This window comes from Macrobrachium nipponense, chromosome 28, assembly GCF_015104395.2.
Source record: "Macrobrachium nipponense isolate FS-2020 chromosome 28, ASM1510439v2, whole genome shotgun sequence".
Taxonomy (NCBI): domain Eukaryota; kingdom Metazoa; phylum Arthropoda; class Malacostraca; order Decapoda; family Palaemonidae; genus Macrobrachium; species Macrobrachium nipponense.
This window is the reverse complement of record NC_087217.1, coordinates 64,557,609-64,573,190: the sequence shown is the minus strand read 5'-3', so window position 1 is coordinate 64,573,190 and position 15,582 is coordinate 64,557,609. Positions and strand designations below refer to the sequence as shown.

At 38.4% G+C, this 15,582-nt stretch overlaps 2 protein-coding genes across 2 annotated transcripts in view; both read left to right on the top strand.

Moving 5' to 3' along the window:
- The window catches only part of LOC135201833 (transcription factor SUM-1-like), a 232,101-nt gene that overhangs the window by 10,982 nt on the left and 205,537 nt on the right, over window positions 1–15,582 (top strand). The window lies entirely within an intron of this gene.
- Window positions 17–4,974, top strand: LOC135201832 (uncharacterized). The gene is made up of 2 exons (XM_064231110.1): window positions 17–78; window positions 3,329–4,974. The coding sequence occupies exon 2, from the start codon at window positions 3,433–3,435 to the stop codon at window positions 4,339–4,341; it is 909 nt and encodes a 302-aa protein (XP_064087180.1). The 5' UTR covers window positions 17–78; window positions 3,329–3,432; the 3' UTR covers window positions 4,342–4,974.

Here is a 15,582-nt window from a genome sequence, read left to right as displayed (position 1 = left end):
TTCGTCTTGGTGAAGGAGCCAAGCGTTTTAGTGATCCCGAGATGGAGCATCGAGTACCGCTAGTATCTGTTCAAATAGGTGTGTTTTTACATCTGCCTCATCTGTTGTCATTGGTGCTTTTACATCTGTCTACCAATAATATTTACATTCTTTACTGTGGTTCTTTGGTGAATGTATTAGCATTTGCACCTGTTGCATTTGTATATTCACCTCGCCATTAGGCCGATTGGAAAATATCAGCACCATGCCTTTAGTTCATTTTATACGACTGACTTGGTAGTTTTGAAGGCTACGGCAGTTTTCACTATCGATATGGAAAAAACAGAGATTGAAACTGATTTTCTCAAGCCTACTTCGATCGGTATCGTGTTTAATTTTCCTCGGTCTTATCTGTATAGGTCTAATACCCGAAGTCATTAGTCTCCTGTATTGAGTGGTAGTTTTCAATTTTCCATATTTCTTATCCATATGGGTCTAAACAAACCTTTGCACTGTAATGATATCAAGTGTTTACTGGTCTGTAATCTTAGCCTATCGGGCGTCTACCATGAACTATATCTAATGATCTAACTTACTTTCTCATGAATGCAACTTCAAAAAAGTTCCTTAAGGTAAGAAGGAAGAATTCATGATGCCAAAACAAAAAAAGAAAAAAAAACAAAAAAAAAAAACGAACGAACAAACACGATGACGTTTACGGAGCATAAAATGCACCCTTACGAAATGTCATATCTACTTTTAACTCTTTGCTGCATACTTGTGTGCATAGGTAACACTTGGCCATTCATGTATTTCGACCAAGAAATCCAAATGACCTCAAATGAGAGAACCAAAAGTCCAAATGATGACCCTAGAGGAGGGGTATCATGTAACAGGACATTGGCAAGAATTACCGCATATATATGTAATAATCTCTGGTGACCATTCAGACTAAGCTGCTCTCCCTCTCTCTCTCTCTCTCTCTCTCTCTCTCATACAACAACACTGACGGTATATTCTAAACAAGCTATCATCCCCTCAATTCCACTGCATATGGAGGTAATGTTCATTGATTATTGCTAAATTGCCAGATTAGAGAAGTATTGTAATATTATAGCATTTTTCCTTTTGTTCAGCAAATACGTATTAATCATAGAGGGGTAGTAGAGAGTTTTGTGTATGAAAACAACATATTACTAAACCAAAGCTATAAGAAAATAGGCTAATAATATGTCCAAAAAACCAAACATACGTAGTATTTGATAATCAGACACGCTAACCTATTCCATGTAACTCGGGCGGGGCTAGGCTAGGCCTAGGCCTAAGCTACGATAATACAATAGCCTATTCTATTCTTACCTATGTACATGGTTTAGTCTTTTACTTTTGTTTTTTATACATTTTATAAGTGCTCACTTACTAGTAATCAGAGTAACCTACCATAAGGTGAGAAATTTATCCACAACGGCTGGCCTAACTTAGGCTAGGTCTATTTCTCGAATGTAATATTCTAGCTAGGTTTACAGAAAACAAAGTTAAACTAAACTGCTCTTACATAATGATAAAAATTACGATAACCTTGATGCTTTTGTGATTACCTTTCTTTAGACCAATTTGAAAAAAGCATCAGGATAGTATACTCATATTGTTAAAGAATTTCAAACTTCATTCCTCGATGTGTTTAAGCTCCAATATCTAATTTGAAACCATACGGCACAAAATCTAAAGAAACAGAAGGAAGCACTGAATAAATGACTGGTACACGTACTTTGCAATCATCTGTGAAGAAGATTAGAGGAATAAAAGTGATATACGTAACTAGTACGATGCAGTTAAAAAAAAAAAAAAAAACCTGCGCACTTAACGAGGACTTTTTAATCGGAGAGAACTATCATGAAAACGAACACTCCGGAACTCTTAGTATTGTATGGGGTTACCAGTGAAATCTATCTTTCGTGTGGCTTATTTGGGTTACAACACAGAAATGATTTTTTACCAAACGATATTACGTTATAAATATTCTGTGACTTCACGTTCACCACCTCTAATGTTTTCATTAACACATTAAACACGTTTACTTAACCAAATACTCTTTTAGTTATCAGACCACCGCCCTGTATTCATTCGATCCAGCAGATATGGTTGAGAATGAATTTTCACAATAAAACAGTACTACAATGGACATATTCACCTGACTAAAACAGAATGACTTGTAGCGTGCGGTTATTTCATTTACAGCTTAATGCTTATCATAGTGAACAGCAATCAAAGTGTGCAGCAAACGAACATTCGAGGTAATGTCTAGTATACGACCACCCCCCTCCACCCCCTGCACCCTGGCTGTAGATATTGTTTGAGTAAGAAGCATCCCATCACGAATACCGGAGACCGTTGTACACACACACACACACACTCTCTCTCTCTCTCTCTCTCTCTCTGACATCGAATTCACTAGATCCAGTAAAATGATTCTTATATTTACACATTCTAAATACTTATCACTTGGTTACAGCAAATTCATTTCAACACGACAGTCAAGGCTAACGCTCGGTAAGCCATTAACGTAGCTAGTCTAGACCAAGGCGGCAGGTCCTTGAGCGCTGCAAGGATCCTATCCGATGCTATTCAGAAGGGACATAAGAGGAAGTTTGAGAAGAAATAAAATACGAACGACTGTATATACAGAGACCAGCAAAAGAAAGTGAATTTTTTCTATAAACACATCAAAAGTCAATAGGCGTTATAATTTTATTTTTTTCCTTATGAGGGACCTGTATTTGAAGATGCAGCTATAGTATGCATAAAAATTTGCTTTTGCCAGTAATGTACGATACTTTCCTAGTTCTTTCATAGATTTTATTCTTTTTTTCTGTATTTATTATTCGAACATTGCACACGCAATATTCATAGTCTTAGTCTTATAGAATAATAAAACAGTAAAAAAAACTAATTATCTTTACTAAAGTAGATTCAAATCAACCGTGCATGTGATGTCTAGACCAGTTCCTTACCACGCTCCTGATTGGCTGTTGATAAGCCAATCACAGGGCTGGAAACTCCAGTCTCTTCGGGAGAGTTCACATAGGCAGGATGTATGTTCCACCTCTCCTGAAGGATACTTTTGAAAAGACGTAGTCCTCAGTAGAGGTGGAACATAGATCCTAACTCTCTCTCGAGACTGAAAGTTTCCAGCCTTGTGATTGGCTTATCAACAGCCAATCAGGAGCGTCGTAAGGGGACTGGCCTAGACATCAAATGCACGGTTGATGTGAATCTACTATAGTAGTTGTAGCACTATATACGTGTTTCTTTACATACTGAGTACGCTTATTCCTTTGTTTCCATCCAGGTAACCATCCCAAGTCATCAGTTGTTAGAACCAGTAGCTAGCAGTCTCGCGCTACTTACTCACTGAGAATCAGCTAGCCCTTAGATTCACTGTGATTCTAGAAGATGGACGGCTCCCACCTGATTCTACTGCCTCTGGATGGACCAATCAATTTAGACAGGACAGTGGATGAAGTCTTGATGGAAAATCCAGATCAAGTTATCGTCATTGCCGCTTTGGATGACACAGTTGTTTATTCCCAACAAACTAGGCCTAACAGACCTATTCAACAAGGTGGATACTGGTCACAAGATGTTCATGAAATATCTCTTGTGCAAGAGAATCTAACTCAGGAACTGTCAACAGAAGTTTCCACAGATTTTACAGCATACCAGGGAATAATGAAAACTGAATCAACTTCTGGAAAATATTCCCAAGCCACCCATAAACCAGAAAAGAAGAAAAGAGCCCTAGTCAAATCAAATAGCCGTTCACTGCATGCCAAGAAAACAAAGACGCAGCCAATGGCCTATGAAGAAGTCTCTGTGATGCCAACCATTCGTGAAGACATCAAAAACGAGGCAGTGACTCCTCCAAAAGACGCAAGTAATACATACTTCCCTCTAGAGATAAAAGGACAACCACTGACGCCTAAAGAGGTGGCAATAAAACCATTCTTCTTTCAAGAAATTAAAGGAAGCCCAGTGACTCCTGCCGATTCATTTGTCATCCACGACACGAGTGGAGAGTTCACAACCACTCCTGAAGGTTCTGGACGTTCATTCATCCAACAGAAAACAAAAGAGGAACCCATCACCCCGACAAAAGCTCCCGAAGACTCAGTCTTCAATGAGACACTGACAAGTCAGCCATTACTTAATTCTGATATCACTACTAGAACGTTGTTAGAACTTTACTTACCACCAGAGTTTCAGGGACCATCCACGTCCTTTACAAACATTTCTGCAGACTCAAACCATCCACACTCTCACAGAAGCTCCACGCATGTTTGGGTGAAGTACATCCGTCCTTAGGAAGCCTAATAAGTGATTAAGTGTAACATGGCCTTTGAAATGATGGCAGTGAAAGAAATGTACCTGAGACAAGGCAAATCAGAGGACAAGGTTTCAAAAGAGATTGGCAAACTACAGATGTGATAGCAAGAAACTAAGACCAAAATAGTGATGAAAATATGTTCAGGGAGGCATAACAATTGCTTCATATTTTGAAAAGGGGGAAAAATTGACAGCATTTGCAATATTAGTTTCCTTATGAAGAAGTAAGGGAGAGGGTTACATTTTTCATTAAAGTGAACCGTAACTGTGTAATTTTTAAACGGCCTATCAGGTCAGCTGTTTATTTTTGTTGTGAACGGAAGTATTTATTATTGAGAACTGGTCTTCAAAGGGCTTCCTTTGCCATTGGTCACGCAGGGAAATGTTTAGCATTGTTTTGTATTATTTTCAAATTTTTACTGAAGGACTTTTTAAATTCTCACAGAGGGACTTTGCTCAGGATAACTGATAATCATTATTATAAAACTTTCGTCTATATCAATAGTTCAAAGATTTTTATATGTTGTAAAAACGATTTTAATGGGTTAAATAGGATGTATCTACTGGGAAATATATCAAGAAGTTTTGTAAATATCACATACATATAGTGCATTGGTTTACATTTTACAAGATTAAGATCCATAAACAAAATATATATACATCATATATATATATATATATATATATATATATATATATATATATATATATATACATATATATATATATATATATATATATATATATATATATATATATATATATATATTATATATATATATGTTACGACCCTGGTTGGGCCGTGATGCAGGTTTGTCTGCACTAAAGGATGTATACTCAGTGTTGTTAACAGTAGTCCAGCAAAAAGATGGTCAATGGAGACGAAAACACTCAGAAAACTCAACAATATTTATTAACAAACAAAATCATCAAAGTCAACCTTGTGACTGCCAAGGACAAATTCTAGTCCTTAAATAATCCCTTGGGATTCCTAACTACTAAAACTAAGCCCTAAACAGAGATAGAGAAACACATGAATGCAAATACAACAAAATATGCAATATAACTGGCCAGATCCAAAATGAATAAAATAACCAATACCTATAACTAAATAGGATAGGAAGGAAGGCGAAGAGTAACAGGGAGAAAACACTTAATCTCCTACCTATGTTGATAATCTAAACTTATAATATAAACAAATATAAAAGCCACGAGGCTGTTAACACCATAAGAATAATTATAACCAAACAAACAAAAGGGGCAGCAAATTCCAACTGTCTCAACAGTTCATTATAAGATATATCTATATATATATACAAATAATAATAACAAAAAAAATATCTCCTCACACTCAGAAGGGGAGTCCGTGATCCAGGACTAATAATAAAGGTCTTGCCTTACAGTAGGCCGTGATCCAAAACAATTTCAGAACTCTGCTAACAGGGGAGTACAGAAGCACCCAGGAAGGAGGAGTCGAGAGGTCCTGCACGACCATACAAAAAGGAACGCTTACCTGGGATCTGTCTCCCTACTTGACTTCTGACGGGCATCAAGGCCCCACAGCTGCAATAACCAAGGCGTCCTGGAAAAGCAAATGCTTCAACACCTCAGGAAAACTCTTCCACTGAGTGGCAGTGAGATAAGACCGCAGGTGGCACAATCACCTGCAATACAAGCAGGACGCAACACCGCAGGTGGCCAGAAGCGTACCTGCGAAGGACAGCACTCAAAGTACAGCGTTACACAAAACACCGCAGGTGGCCAGATGTGTACCTGCGAAGGGCGGCTCAAAGTACTCCCAAAAGCGTCGATAAAATATATTAAGAGCGGCAGCTGCAGAGCAAAAAAAAGGACAGCCTCTGTAGATAGCCCGAACTGTCTGCCCAAACACTCGCTCTGTCTCTTCTCACCTCCTTCACCGAGGGCTCCAGTCACGTACCCAAACGTAAACAAAAAGATAAGAGTGTTAAAAGGGTAATTCAAAAATTTTAACGAGCGGGGAGGAGGCGCAAAATCACCACACTAAAACTTAACTTTCGTAATATATACAATACAAATTTCCTTAAAAATAAATACTTAAATACTAAATGTCTTAATATTAAATGTTAACAAAATCACAAGGTTGACTAAAAACTGAAAAATTACGTTAACATCTGATACCAATTCCTCCCCGAAAAAAAAAAAAATTTAAGCCAGAAAATTTTTTTTATAAATGTAGTACTAACAAACCTGTAAGGAAAGAATAAAAAGACAATCTACAACAGTCAAACATACAATAATAGAGCAACAAATCTGAAACCAAATTATATTACATCAACAGAAAATACCATTGGGGAATGCAAACCAAAAGCTTTATATAGCTTACCATTATTTTAAAGATCAAGTGATAATACCATACTCTGAACCCAAAGACAAGGCATGGCAAAGGACAGACATGACATAATACCCATAGTTTAAACAGGATCATAAAGTCACAAATCCCAAGTCTAAGGAAACCAACCTACTTAACTTTACCTAAATAAACTTACAAGCACACACAGGGCCTACACCTTAACCTACAATACACCAACAATATAGTCCAAAAAGTCATATATAAATATATATATATATAATCATCAATTCAAAGTCCAAAGTATATTGTGACAAATCAATAATTGGCTAGGAACCAAGGGCAATATCATAAAATATTAAGAGGGTATAAACTTCATACAAACCTCAACAACTGGCAGTCGCCAAACCGTATAATAAAAATAAACAGGTATTAACAAATAAACCTACTAAATTCAAAACCTATAAAACTTGCAGGAACATTGAAACCATCCAATATATTCAAAAAATAATTTTTTTCATATAACCTATTGGAGAAACGAGCAGGGTGACGTACGAGAGAGAAAGGCAAACTAATCAATTTTCGGGAAGGGCATCAGGAATCTTATTTTCGGAACCCTTAATGTGCTTTATCACCAATTTAAATTCTTGAAGAAAGAGGGCCCAGCGCAAGATCCTCTGGTTGGCTCCTTTCATCCGTTCAATAAAAACCAGTGGTTATGATCAGTCCAGACCTCTATGGGGAAAAGAAAAATTAGTTACATAGGGTTTAAAGTGCATAAGGGTGCGGACCAAAGCAAGGGCTTCTTTTCAATTGTTGAGGTATCTTCTTTCTGCCGCCAATAACTTACGACTGAAATAAGATGACCGGGTGAACTTCACCATCCTCATTCCTTTGAAAGAGGACACCACCAATTCCTACATCACTGGCATCCACAGCAATGATAAATGGTCTTTGAAAATCTGGGGAAATTAAAATGGGGTTAGTCAACACACAGATTTAAGCTTATTAAAAGCTTCCTCACACTGCTGCGACCAAAAGAATTTCTGACCCTTTCTAGGAGTTTTGTAAGAGGATGAGCAAGGTCTGAGAAATTTCTAACGTACTTTCTGTAGTAGCCAATCATACCTAGAACCCTTCTCACCTCTCTGACATTACTTGGGCTTTTCAAATTAATAATAGCCTCGAGGTTAGCTGTTTCGGAGCCACCTGACCCAAACCAACCTCGTGACCCAAATAACAAACCTTAGTCTTACCAATTCACACTTGGCTAAATTTATAACCAAAACCAGCAGACCTAAGAGCCTCAAATACTTTACGCAACCTTACCAAATGCGTATGCCAGTCATTGCTATACACTACCAAATCATCAATATAAATCTCTGTTCCTTCTAAACCACAAATAACCCTATTCATCATCTCTGAAAAGTGCATGCTGCATTTTTCATCCCGAATGGCATAACCTTGCATTCATACAAACCAAAGGGAGTGACAAATGCAGAGATTTCACGGGCTCGATCAGACAACGAACCTGCCAATAGCCTTTCAGTAAATCCAACTTTGTAATAAAATTGGCAGATCTATCTGGTCGAGGCAATCATCAATACGAGGCAAAGGAAAGAATCATTCTTTGTATGGACATTTACTTTCCTATAGTCCACACATGCGGAACTTACCATCTGCCTTTTTTAACAAGAACTATAGGAGAACTCCAGGGACTAACAGAAGGCTGAATGAGGTCGTGCTCCAACATATACTCAATCTCCTTACTGACTATATCCCTTTTCACGGGATTCAACCGATAAGGACTTGCTTAACAGGAGGAGCACTTCCACATCAACATCATGCTGAGAAGATTAGTTCTACCTGGAGAATCCTGAAATAAATCTGTAAAGGAATAAATTAAATTAAGTACATCTTTTCTTTGATTAACATCCAAATGTTCCAAACCTTCCTGCAAGATTCCTAAATTTTGCAAATTTTCAAACAAAGCATCGAAGGAACTTGATACAATAAGTCATCGAGATTCTTCAGGAGGAACATCTACTACTACCGATATCGGTTCATACACAATTGCTAAAGGATCAACACTTTTACAATGATATGGCTTCAGTCTGTTTATATGATAATTCTACACTTTCTACTTGAGCCTGGAGCTTCAATTTCATAATTGACCTCGGACAACTTCCTCAATACCTTCCAGGGACCCTTATACCTTGTTCAAGAAAATTGTCTGGTCCATACTCAAAACAAAACCAATTCTCCAGGTTCAAAGAAAGAGCTTTAGCTTTTCTGTCATTATCCTTCATCACAGCTTGCGAATAACTCAGATTTTCCCGTGCAAAATTCCAAGCACTGACAACCTCTTTTTTCAAATCCTCTACAAATTCTCCAACTTTAACCTCTCCCCTTCGTACCGGACTGTAGCCACTTCGCTAAAAATTTCTAGAGACCACGAACTTTATGACCGAATACACAATTCGAAGGGAGCTAACACCACCAGTGGAAGAATTTGGATGATTCCTAAGAGCAAAGAGGGCAAAGGTGGGAAGTGCTTTATCCCACTCACTACCTTGTTCGTAACAATGTTTTTTTCAAAATGGATTTAAGGGTCTGGTGAAACCTCTCCACCACACCTTGACTCTCCGGGTGATAGGTACGCTGGTAATTTGTGCTGAATGGCCAGTTCAGCACATTTACCTTCCTACTAAATACCTTACTCGTGAAATTTGTACCACAATCTGTCTGAATAACACGAGGGAGACCATACCTGGAAAAGAAATCCATTAATTTTTCAAAAACAACTTTAGATGTAATACGTCTCATAGGGAATGCTTCGGGAAATCTAGAGGCTCTATCCATAATAGTTAATAAATAAACATAACCAGACTTGGTTTTTAGGTAAAGGACCAACGACATCTATCACCAATTCCGAGAATGGTTCACCAATGGCAGGGATAGGATGTAAAGGAGCTTTGGGAATTATTTGATTTGGTTTTCCCATAACCTGACATACCTCACATTCCTTCACATAATGCTTCACAGAAGATTTCATCCCAGGCCACCAAAAATACCTGCTAATTTTTGGAAAGTTTTCCATACCCAAAATGGCCTGAAAGAAAATTGTTGTGAGCAAGATTCATTACCGATTCACGGAACTGGGACGGAACCACAATTTGTGCAATCTGAGAAGTCTTGCCCAGATCATCTGTCGAAGGCCGACTAAACCTGTAAAGAGACCCTTGGTTATACCAAACCGAGGTTTAGTCAAATCATTAATGTCTCCCAATTCAAGTCAAATTCTTTTTTCTGGGCTTCAATAAAAGCCAATCTGTACCCAATCAGGTTTCAAATCATTAATAATAAAATACTATTACTACCACTATCTACTGACCCGGGCCTTTCTACATCTACTTCTAAACTACTAAGCATTAAATCATCATCTACTCAAGTAGATCAGCAGCTCTTGCTGCGGCACGGTTGTTATAGCTATGGGACATGCATTAATGGACAATATGGGAAATAATTCCTGACCCTCACCATTGACCATATCATTGCCCAAACACCTCAATCCCATCCCAGGAATGGGGAGACTATCAACACGGCCAACTCGGTAACCTTATCACATCCAGGAAAAGACAACCTGACATCCACCAACGGAGCAGAAACAACAGTGTTCGGGAACCCTCCCAGAACAACATAATTCCCTGAATACTCTTTACAACTTTTTAAGGTATCCCTCAACACAAAGAGAACCGAGCTGAACCAGTGTCCCTCAAGAACTTTACTTTAATAATCTTAGATCCAAGAACAATTTTACCTGGCCATACATATTTGTCAAAATTGAGTCACAACTGTTTTTTATTAGAAGTGTCACTACTACTATTTTCTACCTTACTACTACTACAGATTTTTCCACTTGATTATCACAAGAACTGGACCTCTCAGAAATTAATGAAACTGGATTTTGGCCGTTTCTCTCAGATATCGTCTACGGCATTGCACTGGTTCTGGAAATGACCTGGCTTGTCACACCAAAAACAGGTTACTCTACGTCCAGTACCTCTGTTACCATTTATTATTATTGTACCTTTGATTATTGCCGGAATTAGATGTACCTCTGTTAACAAAGACACGAGGGGGTAGGAGACCCTACTGAGACTCTACCAACATTCCTACCATCCCCTGAAAAAGAATTAGCATTATTAATCTTGGGGAATATTAGGAGGAGTCAACGAAGGTGGTTCTCCCCTCCTTCCACTACTGTGGGCACGGGAAGAGGGATCATTTAAAACCCTGTACCCAAAGTTACCATGCCAGAGCGATGGGTCAACACATATTCATCTGCCAACTGAGGCGGCACTACTCAACTTCATAGCTTTGACCTTCCTCCAAGATGGACCCCTCAACTCTTTGCTACATGCCTTTTTGAAACTCTTCAAGGCACGAAAGCAACAATTCCCGCAACGCTGCAAAAGACACCACTTGTCGGCTTTTCAGCCAGTCGTCAAATTGTTCCTCCTTGACCCGAGCGAATTCTACATAAGACTGTGAAGGATGTTTATTATAATTCCTAAATTTGAGGCGATAGGCCTCGGGAACCAGATCATAGGATTTTAATACCAGCGCTTTGACCTTATGATAGTCCCTGGCAATTCCCCTCCTCCAAGGCATTGTACACTCGGATAGCCTTGCCCACCAGCCTACATTGTATTAAAACAGTCCACATTTCGGAGGGCCAAGACAACCGGGCGGCAACACGCTCAAAGGCTTTGAAAAATTCAGGGACATTGTTTTCATCAAAGACTGGCACCAATTTTAGTGCTGCACCTAAATTAAACCGTTCCTGGAACATACCTTTAGGGGAACTGACCAAATTGGCCCCCTGTAACCTAGCCATCTCTATATTCAACTTCACCATCTCTAACTCGTGACGCCTTACCCGCTCATTCTCCTCAAATTCTATTTTGCTTTATTAACAATTCGTTTACAAATTAATTTATATTCTACCTCGTCCTTAGATTCACCCGAAGTATGAACAGAAGCTAGGGGTTCAACTGGCGAAAGAATTAAGGGGGGGCAAAAAATGCGGTTATTAGACACATTAACCTTAGGTATAATTCGAGGGACCTTCATAAAATAATACCTGTACGAGGAGGATCCTCAAACAAAGTCAAACCAGCTCTCACGCTCAACCTATCCTCTTCCCCAAATCATCATTAATACTATCTTCACCATCACTATCTACTTCACTTTCTTCACTCACCCAAATGTGTTCGGCCTCAGCTAAATCCTGGGCAATCTTAAAAATTCACACCCTTCACAGATTCCTCCAATATATCTCATCTTAGTGTGCCCGCCGACTTCAGTGGAACACCCAACCACTCTGTGCACAAGCAACTAAAAAATGTTTCCTATTTAAAACAGGCAAGTACTTTAGGCAGTCAGCAGACCCCAAAAATTCAGCCGGGTCAAAGTTAAATTCTTCCATCTTTTCCAAAAATTAATAACTCAGGGAGAAAGGCAATACTACAAAATAAATATTGAAGAGATCACCCAAGTGTCGCTCCACAGACCAAAATACCAGATACCCCTGAGGTACATCAATCCTGTCACGGTCGCCAATTGTTACGACCCTGGTTGGCCGTGATGCAGGTTTGTCTGCACTAAAGGATGTATACTCAGTGTTGTTACAGAGTATCCAGCAAAAGATGGTCATGGAGACGAAACACTCAGGAAAACAAAAATCAACAATATTTATTAACAAACAAAAATCATCAAAGTCAACCTTGTGACTGCCAAGGACAAATTCTAGTCCTTAAATAATCCCTTGGGATTCCTAACTACTAAAACTAAGCCCTAAACAGAGATAATAGAGAAACACATGAATGCAAATACAACAAAATATGCAATATACTGGCCAGATCAAAATGAATAAAATACCAATACCTATAACTAAATAGGATAGGAAGGAAGGCGAAGAGTAACAGGGAGAAAACACTTAATCTCCTACCTATGTTGATAATCTAAACTTATAATATAAACAAATATAAAAGCCACGAGGCTGTTAACAACCATAAGAATAATTATAACCAAACAAACAAAAGGGGCAGCAAATTCCAACTGTCTCAACAGTTCATATAAGAATATCATCTATATATATACAAATAATAATAACAAAAAAAATATCTCCTCACACTCAGAAGGGGAGTCCGTGATCCAGGACTAATAATAAAGGTCTTGCCTTACAGTAGGCCGTGATCCAAAACAATTTCAGAACTCTGCTAACAGGGAGTACAGAAGCACCAGGAAGGAGGAGTCGAGAGGTCCTGCACGACCATACAAAAAGGAACGCTTACCTGGGATCTGTCTCCCTACTTGACTTCTGACGGGCATCAAGGCCCCCACAGCTGCAATAACCAAGGCGTCCTGGAAAAGCAAATGCTTCCAACACCTCAGGAAAACTCTTCCACTGAGGTGGCAGTGAGATAAGACCGCAGGTGGCACAAATCACCTGCAATACAAGCAGGACGCAACACCGCAGGTGGCCAGAAGCGTACCTGCGAAGGACAGCACTCAAAGTACAGCGTACACAACACCGCAGGTGGCCAGATGTGTACCTGCGAGGGCGGCTCAAAGTACTCCCAAAAGCGTCGATAAAATATATTAAGAGCGGCAGCTGCAGAGCAAAAAAAAAGGACAGCCTCTGTAGATAGCCCGAACTGTCTGCCCAAACACTCGCTCTGTCTCTTCTCACCTCCTTCACCGAGGGCTCCAGTCACGTACCCAAACGTAAACAAAAAGTAAGAGTGTTAAAAAAGGTAATTCAAAAATTTTAACGAGCGGGGAGGAGGCGCAAAATCACCACACTAAAACTTAACTTTCGTAATATATACAATACAAATTTCCTTAAAAATAAATACTTAAATACTAAATGTCTTAATATTAAATGTTAACAAAATCACAAGGTTGACTAAAACTGAAAAATTACGTTAACATCTGATAATATATATATATATATAGATATATATATATATAAATAATGTCTGTGTATGTGTGTATCTCTATATTTATTTATTTATGTGTGCCAGCATAAACACACTTGTTTATGCATATGTATGATGAAGAACATAGGCAAATTTTAAGTGTTTTGTTTTTAAGAATTTAAGCTACATTTTTAAAAGGAAACTTATTCTGCTTAATAAAATTAAGCCAACCTTAATATTTTTTTATTGTAAATGACCTTACACGGTTTCAGTATCAATTGATAGACATTATCTCTCTCTCATTATAAATTTCCATTCCATAGTTTTCAAAACTGATATGCAGACTCTCTCTCTCTCTCTCTCTCTCTCTCTCTCTCTCTCTCTCTCTCTCTCTCATTTATAAATATATCAATCTTGATTTTCCCATCTCTCCTATCTGAAATGACCTTGAGTAGTTTCCATCGTCACTTTCGATCAAATAACGTGGTTGCATTCCAAACAACCTACCCACCCAAGAAACGCACTCAATATTTACGAAATATTTCTGATCTAAAAGACAATATTTTGCGACAAAACGTACTCTAAATAAAATCTCCACCGTGACGATAAGGCGTCTTGAAAGATTATTGAGGTCTTTCCTGAAATGGATACGCTCTTTTCAGCTCCTCTGAAAACACACGGCCGCTAAATAAATGTTAATGAAAAAAAAAAAAAAAAAAAAAATTATTTAGGGAATTCCAAGTTTCCAAAACCACGAAGAGGCTGAAAAACTAAGTTAGGCATTGACTTTTCTTCAAAATACGGGCATTTAAGAGTGAAATGAGTGAAAACATTGCTCTTAAATGGCACGGAATTGCTACTCTCTCTCTTTCTCTCTCTCTGGTCCTTGAAAGGACAAATGAAAAACAATGCTCTTCATGGCTGTAAATAACACTAACGTGCTAATCCCCCCCCCACCCCCCCCCTCTCTCTCTCTCTCTCTCTCCTCTCTCTCTCTTCCTCTCTAAAGAAGGAAATGAGAAATACATTGCTCTCTTCTCTCTCTCTCTCTCTCTCTCTCTCCTCTCTCTCTCTCTCTCCAATAATCTACCTTGGTGAAACAGGCTGAAAGACAAACCAAAAGAAACAGGATCTTGAAGATCCGAACAAAGGGGGAATATTTAGTCAAGTAAACTCCACGAACTTGATGTAATCCAAAATATGGGGATTACGTATTTGCTCTTGGGCTTTTACCAACATCCCCCATCGAGTCTTTATGTGGATACGCACCAACTTCCACTTGATTTACGACGTGAAGAATTAGGCCTCCGATACTTGATGAGGATTAAAAGTAATGCTAGCAATCCATCAAATAAGGTTATTAATCAACTTGATGCTAGCAAATTCAAGCCAAGATTTTCTGTTCCATTCCAGATCCGGCTAAATGCATCTGTAAATGAAAATTCTATACTGACTCAGAATGTTCATGAATTGGGCCCCTTCCAAAGTTCCACCTTGGTTCATACCAAAAGCTGAACTGTGCAAGAAAAATATAGTAAAAAAGAACAACCCCTAATGAAGAAATAAAGTCGCTGTTTGTTTTAGAAACATGATGAAGTTCATAATAACGACTATAAAATTTATACAGATGGCTCAAAGTCAAGCGTTAGGGAGTAGGTTTAGCTGTGGTCCACTGATAATTTTTGTAATGTTGCAAAGCTACCTCCAGCTACCTCAGTATATACAGCTGAAAAACTATCTGCTATTGAAAAAGACCCGTAGATATAGCAATATCATTCAAATAAGAAGTCTTGTGTCATATACTCAGACTGTAAAAGTGCTCTGGAAAGCCTGAATAATTATAATTCTTCCATCCTTTAGTACAAAAGGCAAAGGTCAGGCGTGGGCTGTTTCGCATTTCTTGTA